At 46.8% G+C, this 26,358-nt stretch overlaps 1 protein-coding gene across 1 annotated transcript in view; it reads left to right on the forward strand.

The window, feature by feature from the left end:
• The first annotated feature begins 6,287 nt into the window (after positions 1 to 6,287).
• The window catches only part of TRPC1 (transient receptor potential cation channel subfamily C member 1), a 361,187-nt gene continuing 341,116 nt past the window's right edge, over positions 6,288 to 26,358 (forward strand). The window contains exon 1 of the mRNA XM_086943718.1: positions 6,288 to 6,514. Coding sequence (XP_086799844.1) covers positions 6,385 to 6,514 — 130 coding nt within the window. The 5' untranslated portion in view covers positions 6,288 to 6,384. The remainder of the gene's footprint in view (positions 6,515 to 26,358) is intronic.

A 26,358-nucleotide genomic window follows, 5' to 3' on the forward strand; every position in this document is an offset into this window, starting at 1 on the left:
AGTGATGAAGAGAGTGTGTGAGTGTCTTGGCATTCACCAGAAGTTCCACGCTGCAAATAACCCCCAATCAGCTGGATTAGTAGAATGCTACAACGGGACATTAAAGTTGAAATTGGCCAAGATCCAAGCCAGCACAGGTCTTAAATGGCCTGACGCCCTGCCTTTAGCACTCCTATCTACCAGAATGACTGTCCATTCTAGACTGGGACTTAGTCCGCACGAGATAGTGTTCGGCCGCCCAGCTAATATATGGGGAGTGCCAAGGCCCAAGAAACTCAGCGAGATAGAGCACCCTGTACTGCTTGACTATTTGCACGAATTGACAACTAAATTGCGTGTTTTACACCAACAGATTCACAGTTCCTCTCCGCCAGCGTCTGATGATCCAGGCCACACCATTGAACCTGGCACCTGGGTACTGGTGCGGAACTTTCAGCGCACAAAGAACGAACAGCCCAGGTGGACCGGCCCATACCTCGTCCTTCTTTCCACAAGATCAGCCGTTCGGGTGGAAGGAAAGAAGAATTGGGTGCACGGCGCCCATTGCAAACGGGTCCCGCTGCCCCTTCCATATGACCGGCGGGTCCAGGAGGGAATTGCTGACTCTGAAACTGAATCCGTGCCATGCTTTGTACCCTTCAGTGATGCACGATTGAAAGGAACTGATACAGAAAAGAAGAGTGATCATATTCTGCAAGGATTTATGCCACCGTCAATGCAGTTGGACACTACAGAACCTGAAATCTTGTTTGAAGACCACACCATACCTGGGAAACAACGGTATAATCTGAGGCCAAGAAAAACGGACTAATAAAAGTAAACTACTAAGATTTTTCTTTCCCCCAAGAACTATTTTTGATTGCGCAGCTCTCTCGCCCAGGGAACTTGCTCATTTTTGATTTTCGAACCGCCATCCGGTTCTGCTGCTAGGGTCGCGGTTGCCAGTCTTTGGAAGTGCAGCTGGAGACGTTTAGGTCGACAGTTCTGGTTGGTCTAAGGGAATTACCCTGGACTGAACAGAAGCACTCCTTAGCAGAATCAATCTCCCACTGCGGGAAGCAACATAGAGGATGGAGTTTTCAAGGGTAGAGAGACCTGCTAGATCTACAAACTTTGAAAAGAAAATATGCATTGTGATGGCAAGAAAGCGATTTTTAATCATATGTATTTTAATGTTGTGTAGCATAATGATGTTTTTGATTGGCTATACTCTATTTACATTTCGAGTTACCTTTGTACATAACACTCAGCCCCCACCTCCTCCTACTGTTTCCCCGCATTCTTTTCACCCTCTACCCGAACACGAGTCTGCCAGAAGATTAGAATTTGTAAATAATTCATTCGTCCAACTCTACACCAGCACCAATCTGTAATGAACACCACAAACTGTTGGGTATGTGGACTTATGCCACACACAACAGATAAGGGTATTCCGTATTTTGTCCTGCCATTTGGCTACCATGGCTCTCTGTGGGCCCTTCGAGCAATGTTCCTGTTTGCCCTCGAACCATATGTTCCGGGGAAAAACTCAAGCAACAAGGCACTAGTGGCGGGAATTAGAAATATGAGCAGGGATGTTGAAACGTACAAAACGATTCCCAGAGATGAATTGATGCCTTACAGCAGATGGAATATAACACAATATGGAATTTCCTTGGCTGAGAGTCAGAAAGCAAAGAAATCCTCCCCAATCTGGATAGTACCCCACCAAGGTCACCTATGTCTGCAGAGAAATGGCAACAACCCTAGAGCCCAGTTAGGGAAGAGTGTCTGTACTGAGACTTATGTTTTCTCACCTCAGACCTCCCCTTCATTCTTAGCGGCTAAGGGTACGTACTTCGTCTGCCACGACAGAGCGTATACATGGTTGCCCCCTGACTTCTCGGGCACATGTTTTATCTCGTTTCTGCTGCCACCCACCTACACGGCCGAGGCAGATTACCATCGGACAAGGACAGTTAGGGGTGTCAAGACGACACTGCGGAACAGGAGTTTGGAGATTTCGCTAAGGGTTTTCTGCTGTTTTGGGGGCCTATGGTGAACAGCAGGAACATTCGCCAATTGACAAGGGTAGTTGAATCCGCCGTGATTGAAATGGCCGGTGCCCTTAGTAACTTGACTGCTGAGCTCCAGTCGGACCGACTTATGACTCTTCAGAACAGGGTTGCCCTAGATGTCATACTTGCAGACCGTGGCGGGGTATGTAGAGTGATCCAATCCAGTTGCTGCATTTTCATCCCTGATAATGCTCCGACAGTGTACCAGGCCATCTCCAAACTGCACAAGATCTCTGATTCCATTCACGTGGATAAAGGGGACTGGTCCTTGCTAGGTTGGTTCTGGGAACTGATATCTGCCTGGGGATGGAAAATTCTGATATTCATTGGGATGATCTTAGCCATTCTGTTCCTGTTCTGCCTATGTGTGCAGTGCGCTCCTGCAATATGTGGCCTCTGTGCTACATCATGTGTAAGGACGCCTGTGTCAAGGGACGAATTGAGCAACAGGATGATGCTACAGCAGCATCTCCACGACTTCATGAATACAGATTTGGACTCAGATTAGCATGAGTTATTGCCTATATAAGGGCAAAAGGAGGGCTGTGGTTCTGAAAATTCTGGGCTCTGCTATAATATGGTACCGAGGCCCAACACTCGTGTCACAAAATATCATCGTACCATGACGAATTTGGTGTCTACAGACCGGTAATGATTAGGACATTATCCCTATGCATTTGCGTCGTGATTGAGTGATGCTATCACCCTTAAATCATGGTTTCCGTCTCGAACCCTCGGACTCCATTTTGTGAACGGCATCCATCTTGTGGCTTGCCCTCATATAGTCAATTGATTAAAGCCGAATTCGATCTGAAAGGACACGTCCACCTTAGCTGACTTCCCCATGACCTGGCCGAGCTGACTCCACTGCCTCCAGCCAAACCTGTTCGGGCGGTTCCTCGCCCAGTGGCCGAGTAAGATAGCATCAAGGCACAACATGCCATAAACCATTCACTACATACAAACCATGTTATCCACACACATACACCTGTCCATGTTTCTTGTTTATGGCCGGTTTTACGATGAGGAGGTGCCCGATTTTATTGGGGTTTCATCGATATCTGATGGGAGTTCTGGGCCGGGCTGGGTCATCTATCACAAACTGGACATCGAAAATGTGGGTTTGCCATCATGACTTTGCTTCTTTAGTGTTTTGGAAATATGTATATGACCATATTGTAAACTAAAGAATTCTTGCCTGCAGCTGTTATTTTTGTATAAAAGGAGAAGGCTGGTTCTGTAAAAACGAACAGTCTCCTGAGAATCTACAAACCGTGCTGTTGTACTTCTAGGACGCTTGTTACTTGGTTGCAGCCAATAAAACTCGATCTTTGATTTCACCTAGAAGACTCTGTGTTTCTGTGGTCCAGAACAGGAAGAACTCAAGAGGTCTTTGGGTGTTTTCCCCTGGCACCACCGGGTTCCTAAAAACCCGGCACCTCAAAAGTTGTCCATTTGGTTAGGTGGCCATCTTGGTTGGTGGTGGGTAGGTTAGCGATGAGTTCTCTGGGGTTGGGTTGTTGTGAGAAGTTGCTATGGATGTTTGTGATTTCGCTGTGGAATGAGTTTGATAGGTTGTTGCAGATTTGTTGAGAGGCAGCGATGTTGTTGACAGTGGTTGAGAGTGAGGTGAAATCTTTGATGATTGAGAAGATCTCCTTGCAGCTTTTGGAGATTCCTTTGATACATTCCACTAGTGCTTTTTTCTTGGCGTCCTTATTTGCTCATGATAGCATCTGAGAGCTGCCTTATAGGTATTTCTGTCTGTGGTGCCATGGCTGGCTCTCCATTCCCTTTCTAGCCATTTACACTGTGCTTTGGTGTCCTGGAGGTCTTCTGCGTACCAGCTGTTCTACTTGTTTGATCGCAAACACAACAAGTTGATGGGCTGAGCGGTGAACATTTTCAACCACACACCCCTAGTCAAGAGATCTGGGTTTAACCCATTGTTCTTTTGCTCACTATGCCACCCCAGTTTGGACCTAGCCATTTGCAATTCAGTCTTGACCCTGGTCCTCATAGGAACAGTCCAGCCCAAACTACCAAGCCAGGTCCTCCCTGGACTGGAAACAAGCATCCTTGGACCGGTTTTGGGTTTTACCCCATATCAGCCAGGCTAGCTTGAATCCCATGGCACAGCGAGCAAGCGATCCACGTCTGGGCATATCCTTTGCCACTTAGGTTCCAAGATGCTGGGGGGAATAGTGTCCAGGATCTAGCTACCTAAGGATTGCTGTAGAGTATCACTGGCCAGTGACTGAACCAGGCTGGGCTTGGTCCTGGGCCAAGACAGGCACTGATGGGCATGCCTTCGGCTGCGAGTGGTACGTCCACTGCTCATCTGTGTTGCAGCTGCCATTAGGTAGGTCCTGGGAGAGGGAGGAGTGCAGCGTGCCTTCACATAATTTAATTTCCTGTGCTGATGAATGTTGGGAAACAAAGTCCTCTTGATTGGCTTCTTTTTCTAAAGACGATTTTGGAGGGAACTCCAGTAATGCCGCTTTCTGTCCAGATAGATGATGGAAGATTCTGTGATGTCACTTACTGTGCTTATGGTTCATGGTAAAAAGTGGTGTAATGAGTATTCTTCCCAGAAAGTGGACAAGGGGCCTGGATGTGGAAAGGTGAGTGTCTTCCTGACTGGATGGCTGGGGAGAAGCTATGACCCTGTTCACATTTCATTTCAAAGGGGAGCCTGGGGTTTTACCCAACCTTTCCTCACTTCCGAAGATGCCTACCCTGTTACTGTCATATGAAGCTCACACCTTGACCTGCTTGCCTTTGTTTCACTAGCCAGGAGCTAACCCAGGGTAAAGGAAAACTGTCCAGAACAAGTTTCAGAGTTAGACAAAGATGTATCCCACTTCTACAGGCTGGCACTGGGCATAAAAGTGACATCTCCATAACCTGAAATCAGACCACTCCTAGACCAGATAAGGTTCAGAAAGACTGCCCTGCTATCAGAAGAAGGACAACTGGACCTGCTTGCCTTGAACCCAGGACCCCCAAAGTGACTTCAAGGGTCAGTTGGCTGACCTCCTGTTTGACCTGAAAGGACACAACAAGCTTCCAGAGGACCTCCCTGCTTTCCAGCTGACCAGACCCAACTGGATTTGTCCTGGTCCCCTCTGCTGGCCTCTTTGTGAGTGAGTCCAGACCCCAAATTACTGTCATCAAGGTCCTTGACCCTGGACTGGAGTCAGAGTGTACTTTTCCAAGCTTAACTGAAGGTTTCATCAGATCTGACACAGAGTGGTCCAGAGCGATGCATCACAGAAAAGCTCAGCTCCTGATCGGCAGCTTTAACATACCCGAAGCAGAGGAAGGCAGAGCCTCGCATCACAGCAGCACCCTGCAGCTTCTGCATTAAGGGCACAGGTACAACTCCCAGCAGGCCAAACTTGGTCCCGTCCCCGGCCTGCGCCCCAACATGGTTGGTCTGGAGTTTTCAGTTGGTCCCAGTCTGGTGTGACCAGTTGCTCGCAATTGGCGCCTTAAGTCTTTTTAACCAAAAGTTTAAAATGTAATAACTCTGCTTCTCTCAATTGGATTTTTGTTGTTTTGGTGTCATTTTTATTTATTAAAATGTATTCTATTTTTTAAATTGGTTTGGGATTTTTCTTGTGTGGCGTTAACACTTTATAGCTGCTTGAATGCTGCATAAATACTTTACACTTTGCCTCTAAATTAAGCCTAACTGCTTTCTGCCAAGTTACCTGAGGGCTTAGCACAGGTTTAGAGATTTGCATTGGTGGTTCCCCCCGACAAGAATTTTGATTACTCTTTCATGGGGGTTCTCACCCCCTTTAACAAATAACACAATTTCTCAGTTGGCATATATGACCCTTCAGCACCATAGTGCTCAGCAAGGCCACATCGGCAAAACATAAACTATATAGTAAATGGACTACTGTGCCCATGTTATTGTATTTTCAATTTGCTTGCTGCTTATTAGATAGGGTGGAAAACATACTGTCCCAAATCTATTGTAGTCTGAGCTAACGACACTGTGACACCATTATGAACCACCCCTCTTGATTCCTCCTGGAACAACAACGTCCTCGAAAGCTACAACCTGCTCGGCGTTATAATGTTTACATTTTTCACGCTTTTGATTTTCCTCCTTCTAAGGTGGCAGCTGAGGCACAGTCAGCCTAGTCCTTCTTCTATGTCTCTGGCTCGCTTTACGTGCGCTCGCTGGGAACAGACTTTGCCTCCGTGCCAGCGGTTTCGCAGAAGCCTCAGCATCTCTCAGGCAGCCGGAGAAGGACGGACCAGGGCTGGTGGAGGCAGAACGGCGCCCAAAATCTGATGGGATTACCCCACCATGGCTGCTCTATACCAGAGCACGGACTCCTCCTCCTCACCCAACAAATTTCTGGACCTGAAAGATGTGCGGGAGGTGAAGGAAGAGACCACCCTGGACGAGAGGCTGTTCCTGCTGGCCTGCGAAAAAGGTATCAGCTGGGACTGGCGGGGCGGGGCTAGGGCAGATGTGCGGAGGCTGCGAGAGTAAAGGAGGCACAGGGCATGGGATGTATGTGATTGCTCGCTGTTTTATGATTGCTACACCCACGCATAGGCTCCCACAGCATCACCTCTACCGTTACCGCGCGCATGGATGAACTGACGCTGTACGTCCGACCTGTCACTTAATTTGTCATCATGATGTCAACAAACCCACAACTGCTACTGTTTAATACACAGTGCGAGACCACCAAGCCTGAAACCATAATACATAACCAGAGGTATGTTTGGTCCGACCTGTGAAAACGCCGCGCACCACAACCATATAGCGTACGACAGACTGGAGGCAGGTGCAAGAAAGGCTGACCATCCGAGAAGTGACATTTCCACTCTGCCTGTCGCCAAATTATTTAGAGGTTACTACCTGCACGGCCAATATGGCACTACCATGGTGGCTGTTCCCAGACAAACGCCTTGCGTTCTCTTTCCCTATATTTGCTCCTGCCTTCTGTTATCCCCACCTTCCGGAAGCAATTTAGCTGCTTATAGGGGCAATCTTAATGCCACCAGCAATAATTCCCCAGGCAGCCACCCGCGCACTCTTCACTGTCCTTTAACATCCTAATGTATTGTGGAAGTTGGAATCTTGGCTCATTTGCTGATTATAGGGGCAGTGTGGTGTTGCAGCTGTCTGTCCTGCCTTGGAAGTTGCCCTCTATGGGATCCCAAACTATGGTCTATACAGTACAAATATCTAACACACAGAACTTCATGCAGGCGCTACTATCACATAAGGCTTGAACAGGACCTGTGCGTGGGCGGATACTGTGTTAGAAGAACAGGCATGATATAGTCGGGTTATTAGACGGGTCTAGTTAATAGTCTGCCTTCAAATCACAGTGTAGTACACTTCAGGCTCTGATACTGTGGCCCCAGACTCGAGACCACGGCTTGTAACCCGAGCTGATACTGTGAAAGCTGGCATGAGAGCAGGGAGAGAGCTATCATGGTTAGTTCTGTCTAAATAGAGCATGAGACGCGTGCGACATAAACCAGACCGGAGGCCAGTGTGCCACAAACACCCTGCTCACAGCCTCTGGGCGGGGGGGGGGCTGTTATGCAACAAAGCAGACGAGCTTCTCTGAACTACAAACCTTGGAGCAATGGCAGATGGCCTGCTTCACCGCGAAGGATTACAATGCTTCACTGGCTTTAATGTTACTCAGTAGGAAAGGATACATACAGGTCTTTTAAAAATGTTTATCATAAATATGTTTAATGAAAGTCTGAAAGTGAGATGCATAAGCCACAGAATATTAAAGAATAATCAGTTATGGACAAAGACAGGTGAAGACTGGCCTTTTTTGCAGGACAGAAGTGTAGTGTCCTATGAATGACCCAGTTCCGCCTCCCCCTTGATAATGTTGTTAGAGAGTGTGGTGTTCGGTACCAGTGGTCCAAGGCTTCTATCTCTAGGAGCGCACCATAGAGCTCTGTTAAAGGGGAGCTTTGCCATTTACATAATAACCCTCGTCTGTGGTTCATCCATAATGCATAATGAACGCTGATGACACGTCCTTCTTTTTACCACGTGAAGGGAGTGGGAGCGAACGGCAAGCAGAAACAATCAGAGAACTACAAACAGAACGGGAAGATTACATATGGCTGGCACAATAAACATCCCTCAGCACAGAGCATTTTCATGGGCGCACATTGCAATAAGGGAATCATGTGGTGCTGAAGTGTAATGTAATAAACAAAAGAAGGAGTATCACCGTAGAGAATCGTGGATTCTTAATGAGGTATGTGTTTGAAAAAAGCAAAAAATCTGCTACTGGTGTGGGCTCTGGGAGCGGGGACAGCGGGCATGGCACATAGTTAAACGGCCTCTCTAAGCACAGCGAAACTAGTATGTTTTAGCTGAAAAAAAAACCTACCCCCTGCCCCAAGATGTCCTAAAGGCACCAAATAGGAGTCTTTTTTATCCCAGTCTCGCCTATTTTGGCTAGAGCCCACACCAGTAGCAGATTTTTTGCTAAATCTGGCACCAAGAATCTAGGATTGGGTACGCCTTATAGGGGGTGTAGACCGTCCCTTTTCTTGCACTTTGGTCCTGAAGAAAACCTGGTAACTCCTACACATAGGTTGAAACATGTAGAAAAACCACATAGATACTCTTGGTCATACTCACCCACAAAGTATCTACACACACTTTTTAATATTGTCCAGTTACTTAAGAATAAAAATGTTTTCCATTAAGTTAAACCAGGACAATTTTTAACACTTTTTTGCACTTATCACTCACAATAACCAGCTCCACTGTATTCCAGGTGTCGCAGCACACCCTGATGGCACTCGGTCATCAGGGTGGACCCCAATGATGAAGCATGTCACCACCAGGCTGGTGAGTGAGGGTTTTTTTACAAAAGGATTTTTTTTCCTTTTTTCAAACACATATCCCATTAAGAATCCACAGTTCTCTACGGTGATACTCCTTCTTTTGTTTATTAGATACCTTAGGGGAATAGGAGTACTCTCCGTTCACACTTTGTGAACTCAATCCCTTACTCTCCCTTTTTGTTATTACACAACTGAAGTGTTACGGCCCGAGTCTCTCAGACGTTGGCATCACCAAGGCCAATGGAAGGGATGACCAACCCACATGCATTGGTGGGAGAGCCACTCTCATTACCTCCTCACCAGTCTTCCTCTCCATAATAATTACATAATGAGCTTCAGCCCCGCACTGAACCCTCTAAGCAGAATTAGCACCCCACATCCTGTTTTTAGATCTCTCCTAGGTAACACTTGGGATGTCTCTTTGAGACATGCTGTATCTATGATATGGGCTTTAAAAAAACAGCCATCTTTTTCATTGGTTCCTTTTTCTGTCCTTTAGAAATGCTGGCTTTTCATTGGTGAATACACTTAGTTATCCCTCCTTTTAGAATTTTGTATCCTCCCATGATGACTACCCCTCTTACATATGTTCTTACTGTTCAGGTTATTTACACTTAGAGAGAACACTTTTTTTGGTTGGCCTGCCTCTTTGCTCTTAAGTGTTCTGTTTACTTTTACAATGAAACTTCGGCCACTTCATTTGCTTGCTGTCCCTTTATCCCCGTGCCTCCCTTCACCACTCCCACAACATTACTCACAGGTCCGCACCACCCCTCCCAGGCCACTGTTGTTTTGCTTGTTTTTTTGATTGGTTACTTTACGCATAATTTGCAGTACAGTGCCCTATCCCTTTACCATCTATCCGCTGTGTGACACTGGTTTGCCTGCCCCGAGATCGCTGCATTAAATTCTTCTTATTTTACATTACTCGCTTTTATTTATATGGCACACCTAGCCATGGGCTCGGGGGAAATTAAACAATCAGCCCAGGATGTTCTGCTAACAGCAGACTTGAACACGGATCCTCAGCTCATGAGTTGGCAGCTCTCACTGCTGCGCCATATCCTTTCCCTAATGTAAATATTCTAGGGCATCTTCAAAATATAAAATTCTTAGAACATATCAGAATAAACAAAAGTGACACTAGTAATACGAAAAATACAAAAGTAATTTATTCAGATTTCATGAATATTGTAATAAATGTAAAACACATAATAACTCTAGTCCTACACAGACCAACATTTGTACAACATCCTAACTACACTCATTCATCACACATTCATGCTACACTCTATTGATCATATTGATATACATGATCTTTTTGTAAAGTTCTGCGGATCACAATTTAAATCACAAATGATGTAGCGAAGCATTTCAGTGAACACATGATTATTAGGATGGTTTCCAATATGGTTCTATGCGCGTTTCGGCAGACCACTGCCTTCATCAGGAGTTCCACTACCGAATGTTGTGCTCAAAGTATTGAAAAATATCTGCAGAGGAAAATGTAGAATAATGAATATGGCGTTTTCCAAAGTCACACTCTGCAAATAAAAACGTAGATAATGAATACCTTAACACGATCTAAAGCCAGCAATAATACATTTTCGTCTTAAAACGTCACATGAAGATAAAATGTCTGTCTGCTGCAAACCTTCATATATTGGCAGACGCATGGTGAAAGATCCTCTCTTATCACTTCTAAAGCTTTAAGCTGGCTGAAAATGATCCTAGCAGGATGGGTGAGCTGCCAATCCACTACATCTCACAGCATGTGCTGAATGCTTTCTGTATAAATAAGTTGTGCAGGCAGCTCTTCCTTTGATATGCGTGCCGCCGACTGTGTCACCAAGATTTTCTGACCCAATGAAATATCCTTTCCCTAGCCATGGTGCAGGGTGTAGAACGATATGTGGCCAAAGAGGCCCCACGGGACACCCAGTGACTGCCTGCGTTACTGCACACTCACAACACTGCTTGTTATTATGTGTACCCTGTTTACTGTAGGGCTGCAGAGGGGTGCTGGGGCACCCTTGAGGATTGTCCGGGGTGTGTTTTGTTTTACTATTACTTTATTGGTATGGTTAAGCATTGTAACTGCTGGGCCTCTGTTTTTCCCTATTACAATCCTGTTTTTTGTTTTGGGTACTGTGCCTTTTGCTTTGTTTACACACATACTTATCAGTGGCTACATGGGCGCTGCTGTATGTTGCGTGTGGCTGCCCAGGCACCACTTCTTTCTTTGAGTCAGTTGCAGGGGGTGGGAGGCTCTTTCGTTCCCTTTCCTCCGTGGAGTATGCCTGGGTTCCATGCTCCGTTTGAGTGCGGCTGCTCGTGCGCCGCAGTTCTAAGAGTCAAGGTGGCTTGAGAGCCGTGCTGGTTAGTGGATGCTCCAGTACTGCTGTTATGAGAAATTAGATGGCTTGTTGTAAGGGGCTGCTCGGCCGCAGTTCTTCTAGATGATGGGACTTGGGCACCATGCTTTTGTTTCTATTGCGGCTGCTCGGGTCCTTCCTTTTTATTTTGTCTGTGATAACTATGTTTCTGCCTGCTAGCCCTTTCTTTTCCCTTGTTTTTTATTCAGGTAGTGGGAGGGATTCTCTGTCATATCCCTTTTTGCCTACCTTTTCCCTGTAATCCTGGTACACTGCTGTTCCGCAATGGGGAAACACACTCATAAAGTGTATCATGCGTCCCCTGACAGGTTCCTTTAGGGGGTTTGTAAAGGGTGTATTAGATGCCATTCACCTTCTCTATAAGAGGCACGCCTCCAGGAGATGATAAAGAAGCTGTTGCAGGTATATAAAAGTACCATGGCAGGAGTTCTTCTCCTTTATCCTCTGCATCTTCAGACAGTTCTGGTTGGTCTGTTTCCTCATCGTCACTTTTCTCTTGGGCATCCCCAGACTATAATGGCTACTCTGGTCCTAGCAGTAATTCCTCATTCTAAGTCCTCTAGGCAGTGCTGCAGCTGCATTTTTCCCAGTGGTAATTCCTCATTCTCAGTCCTGTAGCCAGTGCTGCTAGCTGCTGCTCTGGTCCCAGTGGTAATTCCTCATCATTAGTCCTTTAGGCAGTGCTGCTAACTGCTTCTCCTGTCCCATCGGTAATTCCTCATTTTAAGTTCTCTAGACAGTGCTGCTAAATGCTTCTCTGGTCAGTCAGTAATTCCCCATACTAAGTCCTTTAGGCAGTGCTACAGCAGCATCTTAAGTCCTTCCAGTAAGTCCATATTCTAAGTACTCTAGACAGTACTGCTAAATGTTTCTTTGGTCAGTCAGTAATTCCCCATACTAAGTCCTTTAGGCAGTGCTACAGCAGCATCTTTAGTCCTGCCAGTAATTCCATATTCTAAGTCCTCTAGATAGTGCTGCTAGCTGCTTCTCTGGTCCTGTCGGTAAGTCCTCATTCTAAGTCCACTACACATTGCTGCCACCTGCTACTCTGGTCTCATAGGTAATTCCTCATACTAATCCCCTAGACAGTGCTGCAGCTACTTCTCTGGTCCCACTGGTAATTCCTTATCCTAAGTCCTCTAGACAGTGCTGTTAGCTGCTTCTCTGGCCTCATCTGTAATTCCTCATTCTCAGTCCTATAGTCAATGCTGCAGCTGCATATTTGGTCCTGTCAGTAATTCCTCTTCTAAGTCCTCTAGACAGTGCTAGCTGCTTCTCTGCTTCAGTCGGTAATTCCTCATAATAAGTCTCCTACACATTGTTCCTACCTGCTTCTCTGGTCTCATCAGTAATTCCTTATACTAAGTCCTCTAGACAGTGCTGCAGCTCCTTCTCTGGTCCTAGTTATAATTCCTCATTCTAAGTCCTCTAGACAGTGCTGCAGCTGTGTCTCTGCACATACATCCACTACACTACAAACCAAAACACATAGGTAAAAGGCATTGTCATCTACAAAGCCAATAGCTCTAACTCCAAAAAAATGCAAGACCTATTGCATTGCAAATGCTTGCTTTGGTTCTGCAGCGCAGACACTTCAAGCAAATTGACAAGTATGTGGGGTGAGATCGTGCTGTACCGGTGCTGGAGACCACGTACGGGGTCCAGTATAGGCGGACTCACAATGTTTTTAAAGTAATCATTGGTGCATGAACGCCCTGCTTTAGGGGGTGCTTACCGGTATTGGGGCAGGCCATGAATTTGCCGGCTCCAGGATTGTAGTCTGGGAGGCCCTGCGATAGTGGGCTCGTTGTGCAGTACAGAGTGCCACGATAGATGTCAGCATCACAGGGTAGGCAAAGGTGTGCATGCACAGTGGGGCCCTTTTTATGAGTTGCTTAGCGGTGAGGACCCAGATGGGATTATCGTCGGCCTTGCTGCTTAGTAGATATATATATACCGATAACACGGAAGCGTTTTTGGCATGTTTGTACTAGTGTGGAGGAATGCTGCAGAGATAACACCTTCAAGCCTGGCTGTTGAGAGGGTGAATCTTTTGGCTACGGGTTGTTCTGAAGGAGTGGTTGAGTTGATCCAGAATTACCAGCATTCTGCGACCCTGCAATCATTTTCTAGGCATTGGGATTTTTTCTCTCAGTGGTGTATGGAGAGAGGGCTGGACTCAGGGTCAGTTAAACCAGTGAAGGTGTTAGATTTTTTATCAGGTGGTTTCACATTGGATTTGGCTTCGTCTACGATATGGACAAAGTGGGCGACTTTAAAGGTTTTCAGAAGCCCATATTTGGATCACTTAGTCTCCAGATTAATGCAGGGTTTCTTTCTTCAGAGGCTTAGAGTGGTTTGTCCGGCCCCTGCACAGGATCTTCTTTAGTGTTGCTAGCTCTTCAAGCTCCAACTTTTGAGCCACTGGCTGAATTGATTCTTAAGTTCTTAATCTTGATGGTGGTGTTTCTTGTGGCTATTGTGTCGGCAAGCTGAATAGGGGAGTTGGGTTTATTTTGAAGGTTCCATCCTTAGCTAACAGATCTAGGGAGGTGGTGCTTCTAGCTTTCTACTTAGATCCTAAGACGGAGGAAAAAGAAGGTTTACATCTTTTGGATGTCAAACGGGCAGCTTTGTTGTATCTGGAGAAGACAGAACACTTTCAGAAGGCAGTCAGCTTGTTTGTGATGTTTGGTTCCAGTAAGAGTGGGTTAAACCTTCATACCCCATGTTGAGTAGTTGGATTAAGCAGGCTATTCTTCTTGCTTGTGCTTCTCAAGGGAGAGACCTGGAAAACTGAGTTCAGGTATGACCTACAAAGCATATTTCTATTTCCTGGACTTCCTTTAAAGGAGTTTATATTGAGGACATGGGCAATGCTGTCACATTGACTTACCCGCACATGTTTATCGATCATTATTGGGTAGTTTTGGTGGGTGCTACATACATGACTTTTGCTTCAGTAATCCCAAAGGCAAGCACAAGCTGTTAACAAGGGATTATGACAGGTTGTAAACATTTGTGTCATTTCGATTTGTGATTAACATATGGTGCGCTACAGAAAGAGTGGATGCTGCTGTACGTTTTTTTATATCATGGAGCCTACTACAGCTTTGGTATCTGCTCATTAAATAATTGTTGTGGCGAGGAAGACTAGCGAGGAGGTAATGCCCCTGCTACTTACTAGTAATCTTCATTACTCTGAGTCCCATAAATCCCTTCACTTTTTTCTTTTTTGGATTTATGTTTTGTGGGGTTTGGAAAGGAACAGGAAGTGAGGGGAGTCTGACTTCCTTTTAAGGTTCATGACGTAGGAAGAGGAAGTCGACCATATTGGGGAGGGAGTGGAAGGTCTAGAATGCTAATTTTGCTTGGAGGGTTCTGTGGGGGAGCTGAAGCTCATGATGTAATTATTGTGGCAAGGAAGACTCAGAGTAATGAAGATTACCGGTAAGTAACCAGGGCATTCCTGGATGGGCGAAGGTGGAGTTAGAGAGAATAACAGAAAAGAGGAGAATAATGAAAATATCAGTAACAAGAAAATGGTATTCTCAGCACAGTGTGTGTTACGCAAGGTGATATTCCATGACCAGATCAGATTTGAAATGATGTAACATGAAGCAATGTGTTGTTTTCACTCCAGAGAGCAGAATGTACAGCATATGTTGAAAAGTACTGCCTTCCATCTTAGGAAATCACTCCTATATAAACTGTTCACCTGGAGGTGGGGTTAGATTCAGATTGATTGGTTTATTTCATCATGCTGCCCATATGACAACTCTGGCCAGTGAGAAGGGTGCTGAACTTTGCTGTCTTTTATTAAGAGAGAGAATTCTGAGATGAGGGCTTTGAAGGAGATTATGCTCACTCCGAGAGAGTGCTCACTAGCAGAGAGTGCTCACTAGCAGAGAGTGCACACTAGGAGAGAGTGCACACCAGGGCACGGTGCTCACTCGGAGATAGTTTTGGGTGTTTAGCTTGCAGGATGTCGTGTTAGTTCCCTGTCTAGACCTGCATTTAACAAGCATTTGCAATGCAATAGGTCTCGCAGCATTAAAGTTTGAGCTATTGGCATTGTATATAACAATGTGTTGCATAAATTTGTTATGAAAGTCTGTATTGCTTTAGGAAGATTTTTTGGTAGCTGTTATTGTTGCTGAAGGTGGTGGAAGAAAGAGGCATGCGGTAGAATTAATATTCGTCAATCTCGGTATTCCGGAACACAGCATTTGGCGGTAGCAGTGAGTTCCTAAGAAAACGTTTGGGCGCGCCATCATTTGTCTACTGAAGCACGGTACACTGGTGTTTAAATGCACACTACCATTAGAAACGCAAGTTCTATCACAGAGTGCGTCGGACCCGCCACTTCAAACACGTGGTACAAAAAGCTACAGAAAAACAGAAGCCTGTTCGATCCAGCCACAAAGGGCCACGTGCGCGTTCCATAATGTAATCAGACCTCACCCCAGATGGGGATTTGCAGCTCATGATCTGACACCTATTGATCACCTGTTAGTTCCTGCCGGGCCTCTCAGCCTGACCCTGAGGGGCAGGAGAGAGATCCAATCAACGTCCACGAATGGGATTGCTGCCTGGTACATTAGAGGCTGTTGGAGTCTTTCTCCTCACAGCCCTGTCAACGTGTATTTGCTCATAACCCCATTATTTGTTAGTGCCCATAGAAGGCACTTACATCCTACATCCTTTGTTTGCTTTGCGTGTTAAAAGGTGGAGTAGCGCCTTTCTCTATAAATCTAATGCACTCATTTATCGGCATCGTTACCTCAGCGTTGAACCCACCAAGCTCTCGCAGAGCCTGCATGGGGGCCCTCAAAGCAATATTCCAGTGTACCATCAGGGTCAAGGGTCCCTTTATATATTTTGTTTGGCACTGTTAATTTCGGTATGTTTTGTGGTTCTTCATGCTGATATCTATTTGTATTTTGTTTTCATTTCTTTTGAATTGTTAGGTGCCTGTCTCTGTCATTGTCTAGACTTCTTTCTGACAGAATATAGGCAGAGTTTTCTCGACTTGTCTGAACAGGAATGATTTAGGGCATGCATGAAGGAGAGTGAAGTGAGACTGACTCCGGGTGCTGATCAGATGCATGCTGGATTTTTAAAGGTAATGCTTGCAAACTGTAAGCTCGGTGCTGCTGGTTTAAAAGCCAGGACTCAGGGGTGGCGATGCTCAGGTCACAATGCCAGTTGTTGGACACGCTTGGAATTGGCCTTGGTTGATGCACAGTTGTTCTGCTGCTTTGTTTTGTCACTGCTGGCCTTCCATTCGCGTGCGGTTTATCACTGCATTGCACAAACACATCCTTTATCTGTACACGGAAGCCGAGGTCCCTTGCAATATCCTTATTATGTACAGTATGCGATCCCTCTCACATAGATGGACAGAGGCGGCACTGTGTGCAGAACCCTGGCACTTTTGTTCTGCCACATCTCAATACGCTCCAAAGAGAAACGGATCCAGTTCAGTTGTGAGGCATAGTTACAATGGGTGCAGCAGGTGCAGTAACACTAGGGCCACCGAACCCTGAAAATGCAGTGTTTTATTAATCCAGCGTCAGCCAAACGGGTGGTGACACCCTTGCTACCTACTGAAGGGTCCCACTGCAGAAACCAAACAACTTGGGGGCGACGAAGGAAGCAGATTGTTACCTCTAGCGCTCATGTTTTGTGTGATAAGGAAACATCCGAATCGAGTGCACCCCTCCCCCCTTTGCATTACTTTGTGTGTGAAACGAATGGTGTCCCAGAGTGGATTTTACGAGCCAGCAGTCCACCCTAGCGAATAAATAAGAAATAATTTATAGTTCTGAGTGCTGTAGCGTGGGGTTGCTGCTAGGGTCAGAGCTAAGAGCCTCGAAGCCCGGATTAGCGCCGCTGCGCTGTGAAGTCTTCTCAGACTAAACAGCAGGGATGAGCCGGGGTTTAAAGCTGCGTCTCTTCATTAATCACTATTCCCCCTCCGCGCGCACTGGACAATGAGCGAAAATGAAACCGGTCGTGAGGCGGGACTTGCGTCTTGGGAAGCCCACGCCCACAGAGTGCCTGGCCAGGAGAGGAGCAGTGGAGACGTGGGGCTTCCATGCCCGAGGGAGAGCCCCGCGGTGGCGGCTGAAGTTTGGAGTGGCGCTAAGTGGGCCTTAGTTGTAGGAGGGGGGAGTGGGTCTTGGTGCACTCGTGTGCATGACTGCGATGGCAGGGGGGGGCTCGGTGCACTGGTGTGTGTGCGCGTGTGTGTATGTGTGCGACGGGGGGGAGGTGTGTCTCTGTATGTATGTGTGCATGCGTGCGTGCGTGCATGGGCGCTTGTGTGTGTGTATCTGTGTGTGCGCATGCGTGTGTGTTGGAGCTTCCCAGGAGACAGGAGACAGCCACAGCGAGCGCGTTCGTGCGTGCGTTTGCCCGCTCCGATGGCCATGCGCGTGGCCAGGTCCTGTCTCCTGGAAAGCTGCGTCAGTAACAATAGGTCTCTGGCGAGACCGCGCTTTCGCGCGGTTAACGCAACGAGACCTAAAAATTTTACCAGTGGTAGGAGCTGGCGAGGAAATTATATCGAGGAAATTTATCTGCAAGGAAATTATATCGGGAAGCAGGGAGACCTTAAATAGGTAACTTTTTTCTGTTTTTGAAATGTCGTCCAAATAAGAGTGTCTATGTGCAAAATATTTATGAAAACGTTTTGAAAAGGAAGTGTTAAGAGAAAGCGCTAGATATTGCCAAACGACGTGTATCAGGTTGATTTGGGACAAAAGAGGTCATTTTGCTCCGACCAACTCTGACCCTTATGAATTTACACAGTATTAATTGATTGAGGCCTTGTCGCAGGAGGAAAGAAAGGAACTTCATAAATTAATGGTTGAAATTCCTTCTCATGTTGTATGTGAATTGTACGGATCGACGAAGGAGAGCACAATTGTAGATTATTGGTAGGAGAGGGAGGGGTGGAGGATATGTGACTGCACAGCCTCGCTCCTTGAAAGCAGCAAGAAGTTCATATTAAACCGCTCCTGCTATCGAACCGTAGGGATAATTGTTCTGTTGATAGATTTATATAGAAATATTTTTTTTAACAAAAAAACTGTTGTGAAAAGTGTGCAATGATTGATGCAGATTTTTGGATTTCTACATTTGCAGTTGATGGTGAAAAGGAAAGTCATGCTAGTTTTAAAGTCGATCATTGGTGTGAGTTTTAAGATGAATTTGTTCTTGTAATACACTTGAGTGATTTTGACTGGAAATATATTTAATAAGATCAAGGTTATTGTATCTAATTTTGTGGTGTGAGAATGTTCACTATGATCAATGTATTACTAAATGAAAAAAATAAAATACTAAGCCTTCTAGAGGGTGACCTTTTAAAGGGCCATCTGTAGTAAAAGTATGGTATTGTGTGTGATCATACTTAGGGGCGAAGTATATACTGTTGTAACGAGGCAGAATACACTACATACTTTAAAGTGATGTTTTGTTACTAGACTTGTCTCAAATGTAAGAAGCACTATCGAATTTAAGGCATTATTTAATCAAATAAGCCTTGGCAATTATTGTGTTTACAATCACGCCAATAAGGTGTTATTCTGTTGTCAGTGTTGGATTGGTAAGGCAGGCCCTCTGGCAATAGGCGATGAGCCGGTGTCTGAGTTGCAGCTTTGGGCCGCTTTTCTGGGCAGCATGGAGGCCACTTTGGGCTGTGTCAGTGCTGTTCAGAGGCCGCTATCAGCCTAGTGGAGGCCTGAGCGGCCTTACCGGAGGCAGATGGGTATCTATTAACTTCCTCTTACCAACAGGGTTAGGTGTGATTCCCAGTCTCTTCCTGGGCTGACCCATCAATTAATGTATGCAGATTGAGCAGGGGTCCTGAGCAGAAGCGGCCTCACCTATATTCAGGTGTGGTTCACCAATGTGAATTAATACATGCACTAAGAATCCTGGCTGCGTTTGCATTTCTTTTATCTCAATGAAGTTAAGAAAACCTGCCTCTTTTAGACAACCCTCCTCCTTCTTTTCATAATACTTAAAACACTGAAGCAGTGCTTTGCAAAAAGGCTCTATCCACAAATGTGGGCCACTTTTTTTTAGGGTGCCCAAGTCCATTTTGCATCCCAATCCAACCCTGCCTATTATATTGGGACTAGAACGGAGAGTGGAGTTTGTTACATATGCAGGATTGGTCGCAAAATGGCCGTGGGGGAAGGAACCCTGAAACCGAGCTCCAGGGAGCAGGATCACAAACTTTGTGACTTCTCCGGCCTTCCTCTCCCCACCGTCCTCCCCAAGGAAGTCAGGGGCTTTTCAAAAAGTTACTGAAGCCGAGAAAAAAACAGCACCGGTCCAGCACAGAGCTCAGCCCTTTAACTGAGACTGCCTGACTCCATGATGGCCGCACACGGCAATCCCTTGGATCTCTCCCGTACGAGCACTAGGCACTGCTGAAAATTGGACCTCTCACCAGCCATCGCAGCGAGGCTCAACTTCCTCCCCCCGATCGTGTTCCAAGACGGAGCTGCCACTGGACTCGCACCAAGCGCAAGTCGAGACTGTCTGACCCCAAGATGGATGCACCCTTAGATTCCACTTTGACGATTACTAGGTCTCGATAATCAGCCGATCACGGCGCTCACACCCCACCCTCCAAGACCGGTAACTGGGATAGAGCCGCTAGGCTCCGCTTCACACGTGAGAATACGTGCCCCTAGCTGAAGCAGAGAGCAACACTAACTCGTCTTTGCCAACCACAAGATGGCCGCCCCTGACACACTCACAGAGCTAGATCGGATATCCGCACTGTACAAAGTTTCCAAACATCTTTCCCTCTACTGACTGCCTCGGTTGCCCCAGCATCAAGCAAGAACAGGCCAGCTAATGTAAGCCCCAAACAACAACAGGCCTACTAATTTAGAATTCAGCTGCCTGTCCTAGCACCCAGGCACCACAGGCAAGCCCATAACTCTGTTACCTGACTCCAAAATGGCCGGCCATAACCCAAATTCAGTATTGCCAAGCACCAGCACAACCCCACTGATGTGACCCTAGCAGATATAGAAAGGGAGCACATCAGGAGCCCAGTGCTTCAGTCTGCTCCCAATAAGCTACCTTGCCCTCAAGGAATCCCAGTCCCAACCGGACGCGCTGTGTATCATTACCAGACGCCTTACCCTATAATGGCGGCCTCGTGGTCCTAACCACCCCCCAGGAGCATCTTAGGACAATCCGTAGGAGCAGCTATTCACCACGACTAGACCGCGCAACAATTCTCCAAACCAAAGGTCCAGGCTGTTGTCCTTCTAACCAAGCATCGCCTGGAACTGGGAGTCCTCAATGGGAATGGAAGGTGAGGGAATGCTTAGTAGGGCAGAAATCCCCCACCTCCAATGAGAGTGGCCTAACTAGACCTCTCCTGGCCACGGTTCCCCAAAGCTGCATCCGCCATTGAAGCACTGCCCGTAATAGGCCAAGCTGATCCTCATTCAAGCTCTGACCTCTAAAGATCTGTCCTTACCCCACTACAACCAATATGGAAGCAGACTAATGCTCTAATCGATCTAGCCTGACCTGCTAACTAGGGCTGATCCCTCTAGAGTGGTCCGCATCCTCCCATCTACTAGTCCACTAGCTGATCTAGGTCCCCCGCACCACTCATCAACTCAAGAAACAGAGAGATAATGGCACCCGACACGTCAACTTTCACAAGCCCTTCCGTACCAACCTACTTGATACCTCACAGCCCGAACTCCTTCACGATCAGCTCCCCCCTCCCAACCTCTCACTCAAATCGAAAAGAAACCTTAAACACAGACTGATCAGACATTTCCCTGAAACACTTTTCGCAGACATCAACCAATGCTTCTCCAGAGGGCAAATAAAATGAATCTAATCTTACACACAAATAGACCACATGACTGGATCGCCATGTTCAGATCACAGCTACCCATCTCCAAAACCACAACCACCTCGCAGAGCTGCAAACGGACGACATCACTCACTAAACGTTCGACACACATCAGCAACACTTCTGTGACCATTTACATGAATGACATAGTTCTGATTCAATCCACCAATGAGAAGCTAGAGGCCTTTGACTCTCTCTTCCCCTTAGTGCCAATCACCCCCTTGCACAAGCCCCTCCCCTCCCTGCCCACTCCGTACCCCTGGCCGTCCTCCCTGCCAGGAGAGACGATCAACCAACCCCTCGCCCGATACCAGAACAACCATCCTGCCTACACAAGTCACTTCCTGCACCCCGCCCCTACGAATCAAGAGCTACAACCTCCAGCCCAATGCCACCCACATCCTCCTCCCTCTGATCACTCCAACCCTCGAGCTAGGAACGATCCTCACCTGCAATCTCAGACCTCTAGACACCTCAACCCTGCCGCGGACAATGGGTCGGTGATAGAGCATCACAACCCACTGTGCGCCCTACCCACGGTCCCTAATACGGGCAGCTCTTACACCCACAGGCCATACACCACTAACATCCCCACCTCCTCCCAAGATGCTCTTGCCCAAGCCACCTGACCCCCGCCACGGGAAACATTGAACAGCTTCTAGCCCTCCTAGAAAGACAGCTAGAACTGATAACCCTGGGCCTGAGAGAAATCTTAAACAATCTCGATCTGGCCTGAAAGACTAGGCTCACTCCGCAACGGACGCCCACTCTGACCAGCTCCACCCATCTAAAACCGGACAACGTGCCTCCCCTGAGTGAGCTCCCAACCACCCGAGACCCTAACACAGGGACCCAGAGAAACCAATACAGAGTACCAAACCGAGAGACCTAGAAGCACCAAAGCAGCCATTTCCTCTAAGGAGGTGGCGGAGCTAACGTTATCCTATGTCTCTCCCCATAAAGCCTCCCCCAAAGCCAAGATCCAAGTGATCACTGGTTTCAGAAGGGACCACCGCACCTCGAATTCACCAAGACCCCCGGCCCTCCTCATTGCCATACCCAGAACCTCCCCCGTAAAGAAACTCACCAATGAGGTGTACACTACCAACTGCATTCTCATAAACTGCAGATCAGACTCTAAACACGTAACAGAATTAGCAGAAACCATCCTCTGCCATGACATAGACATCGCGTTCACCACCGAGACATGTCTAAACAAGGTCTCTGCACCAGGCCTAGATATGTTGGTGCCCCCAGGCTTCTCTATCATTAACATGGACAGAAAAGACCAAAGAGGTGGAGGCATAGCAATCATACATAAGAACAACATTACCATTGTAGAAATGGACACCTTCAATTACAGCACCCCCGAATGTCTTGTTTTAATTGCAATTTTCTAACATCTTCTATATCATCCCCCTGGCAACACCTCAGGGAACAGTTGGCTGACCTGATTGCCCATTGCTCACTTTGGGACTCAAACAACCTAATTCTCAGTGATCTCAACCTACGTTGGAATGAGGCCAACAATCCACTAATTCTAACCCTAAACAATCTTCTTCAGGAAAACAATCTGACTCAATTCTGCTCCGAAGAAACGCACAAGAAAGGAGCAATCTTTGCTATTATCGCTCAAAATGACACAGTGACGATCAACCAAGTCCTTCCCGTGGACTGGTCCGACCACCACAACATCCTATTCCATATCAACCAAAAGGCTCTACTCCAGCCCACTCCACAAGACCCCCCAAATGGTCCAGAAATCTATCGCTGATTCCCCTACCGTACCTAGAGGAACGGATAAGCTCCCCTCCAGCTCCTCTGATCACCTCTCCACAACTGATCTCACCTTGCACTACATCTCAAATATGACCTCCATTCTGGATCAAGAAGCCCCCTGAAATAAAAAAAATCGAGCACTCCATCAAGATCATGGTTTAACACTGACATCAACTCCGAAAGGAGACAGCAGAGAGACTATGGAGAAGCAATCCTTCCGACATCCTCCGCGAGCAACTCAAAGCAGCTCGCTTGAGGTATAAAAAACATATCCTGAACGAAAAAAAACTCATTTTTCTGCATCACGCTGGATAACGCTAAAATCAGGCCCAGAGAGCTCTTTAACATCATTAGACAACAAACCTCCAAAGCCGCTACCCCATCAGTACAAGCCTCCAAAGAGCTCTGCGACAACTTCGCAAATTTCTTAGAGGAAAAGATCAACAAGATTGAGCTTTCACTAGACATCAACATCACTCCCCTCAGCAAGATCATCTCGCCTGCTACCAAGAACATCACAGCCAAGCCCCCTTCAAAAGCCTGGAAATCTTTCTTCCCTATACTGGAAGCTGAGATAGTCAACCTGATCTCCACATCCAAGCCCTCCTCACACGCTCTAGATCCTCTTCCTCCACAACTGACCAAAAAGCTTAAATTTTCCCTTGCCCCACTCTGCTGCAAGATCATAAACAGCTCCCTGAGATCCAGAGTCATCCCTGACTGTCTCAAAGTCGGGCAAGTCACACCACTGCTAAAAAAACCTAGCTTAGACACAAAAGATCTGAATAATATCAGACCAGTTTCGAACTTACTGCTCCTATCCAAAACCCTAGAAAGATGCGTGCTCCTGCAACTAACTCAACACCTGGAGAGCATCAACCACGACGCTCACCAACCGGGGTTCAGAAAGGGCTGCAGCACGGAAACCACGATCCTCAACTTCATTGATGACATCCACAAATCACTGGATGCGGACAAATGCTGACTGCTCATTCTCCTAGACCTATCGGCAGCCTTCGATACAGTCGACCACAATCTCCTCATTAAGGCGCTTCAAGAAAGGGCAGGTCTAGATGAGGTGGTCCTACAATGGTTCTCCTCCTTCCTCCACAATCGCACCCAAAGAATAAAAATCAATAATGTTGCGTCCGCCCTACACCCTGTCAGCAGGGGAGTTCCCAAGGTTCTGTGCTCTCCCCGCAACTTTTCAACATTAACATGGAACCACTCACAACCCTACTCAGAAAAGCCAATATCCCCTTTCCACTGTATGCGGACGACACACAGATCTACCTGGAAACCACCTCCAGTGATGACATTCAGAGACTTAACGACACGCTTAGAGAAGTCCAACACTGGCTGTCGAGTAACCACCTAAAACGTAATCAAGACAAGACTTAAATACTCCTCATCTCAAACAAAGAAGATAATCCCCAAATTGCGGAATGGCTAAATGCGATTGATGCACTCAACGGAAACATCATCCTGGCGGACTCTGGAAAATCACTTAGCTTCACACTAGACCCGAAACTGAACAAGACCAAACACATTAAGAACTCTGCCAAAAGCGCCTTCCTCAACCTGAAGCTACTAAACAAAATAAAACCTTTCATCCCCCCCAAGGACCTTAAACTAGCCACCCAATCACTGGTTTTATCTAGCTTAGGCTATGCAATCGCAACCCTCTCTGGCACGTCAAAGGCACACCTTGCTCTTCTCAAAACAGCGCTAAATGCAGCAGTTAGATTGGTCACAGGAGTGAAGAAATTCAACCATATCTCACCTGAGCACTAAAATGGCTCCCAGTTGAACTGCGGGCCAGTTTCAGAACAGCTTGCCTTACCCACAAATCCCTTCACACAGGCAAACCTGAATATCTGGCCTCCAAACTCAAAAAAGCCGGTCAGACCAGAAACCTCCGGAGCTCGAACACTCTACTACTCATACCGCTGAAAGCACGCAAACAAAATCCGCGGCCCGGTCCTTTGCGGGCAACGTGCCCAAAATCTGGAACTCTACCCCCCCCCCCACATCAGAACTATCCCCACAGATCGTTGACACAGACAATACGTCATGCCCCAGATATAGAACGATTATTCAGCCGAAGCGAAAAAAAGATAATGACAGTGACAACAAGGTATGAGAAACAGAGAATTTACTCACTGTCAAGGGCGATAGAAGCATTCTGCGACCCAGTTTCAAGCACAAGGCTAGTGCTTGCAGAAGTTGTCGGTGTCGCCCTGCACTGCGAAAGCTGCCTGAATAGCACGCACTCTCAATGGTGGCAGAAGAGAGCGCAAAATATAATGCAGCCATGTGCCTGAAGCCACCACCGCCTTTCGACACTTCTAAGAAACAGAACATTGGTGCCAGGTGGCCTGCGTGGATCGAAACATTCGATGACTTCATAGATGTGCTAGAGCAAGAAGATGAGAAGAAGATAATCAAATTGGGGAGAGGAGTTGGCCTACAGGCTAGGGAGGTCGACCCCAAATCTGGGGAACCAGGTTTGAGCCTCGGCAAGGACCCACAACATCCTGTGATACTGGGCAAATCACTTAATCTCCATATGCCTAAAAGAAATGAATGTGTCCTCATGTAACGCAACTGGTGCTCGTGTAACATGCTCTGATACCCAATACCTTCGAGTCAAGTTCGCGCTATATAAAACTCCGTAAGAAAAATGCAAGAAAAGATGGACACATGGGGCCCGATTCACAGAACTAACTTAAGACAAAATCCTAAACTTACTACTTTTGGTATTCACAGAATGCACTTATACTTTTGGTATTCACAGAATGGATTTACGACTACTAACTTTACGTCCGCACTCGGGCCGGAAATTCCGGCCCGGAAGTGGAGCTTCCGGCTCAGAGGTGGGGATTTAGCCATGGCTGAAATCTTCACCTCTGGGCCGGAAGCTCTGCCTCCGGGCAGCAAGCTCCGCCTCCAAGCCGGAAGCCCCATCTCCGGGCCACAAGCTCCGCCTCCGGCCTGAGATAGTGCGGACATAAACTTAGTAGTCGTATATCCATGCATTTCATCTACTAGAAGCTGTAGAGAAAGATTGGGAAGCACTTTTAAAACATCGCATCATTGAACGCTCCACAGGCCCCACACCATGGGTTTCTGCTATAGTAGTAGTAACAAGAAAGGACAGTAGGAGAGCGGTGCACATTTGCGTTGATATGTACCAGGCAAACAAAGCCATTTAGAGGGAGAAATACCCTGGTCCACACATAGCAGACATGATCATGCAATTGAACGGAGCCATAGTGTTTCCCCGGCTTGACCTGAATAAAGGATACCATCAACTCAAGTTGGAGGAGAACTTTAGGCACATTACTATCTT

Source organism: Lissotriton vulgaris, chromosome 11 (genome assembly GCF_964263255.1).
Source record: "Lissotriton vulgaris chromosome 11, aLisVul1.2, whole genome shotgun sequence".
Classification (NCBI taxonomy): Eukaryota; Metazoa; Chordata; class Amphibia; order Caudata; family Salamandridae; genus Lissotriton; species Lissotriton vulgaris.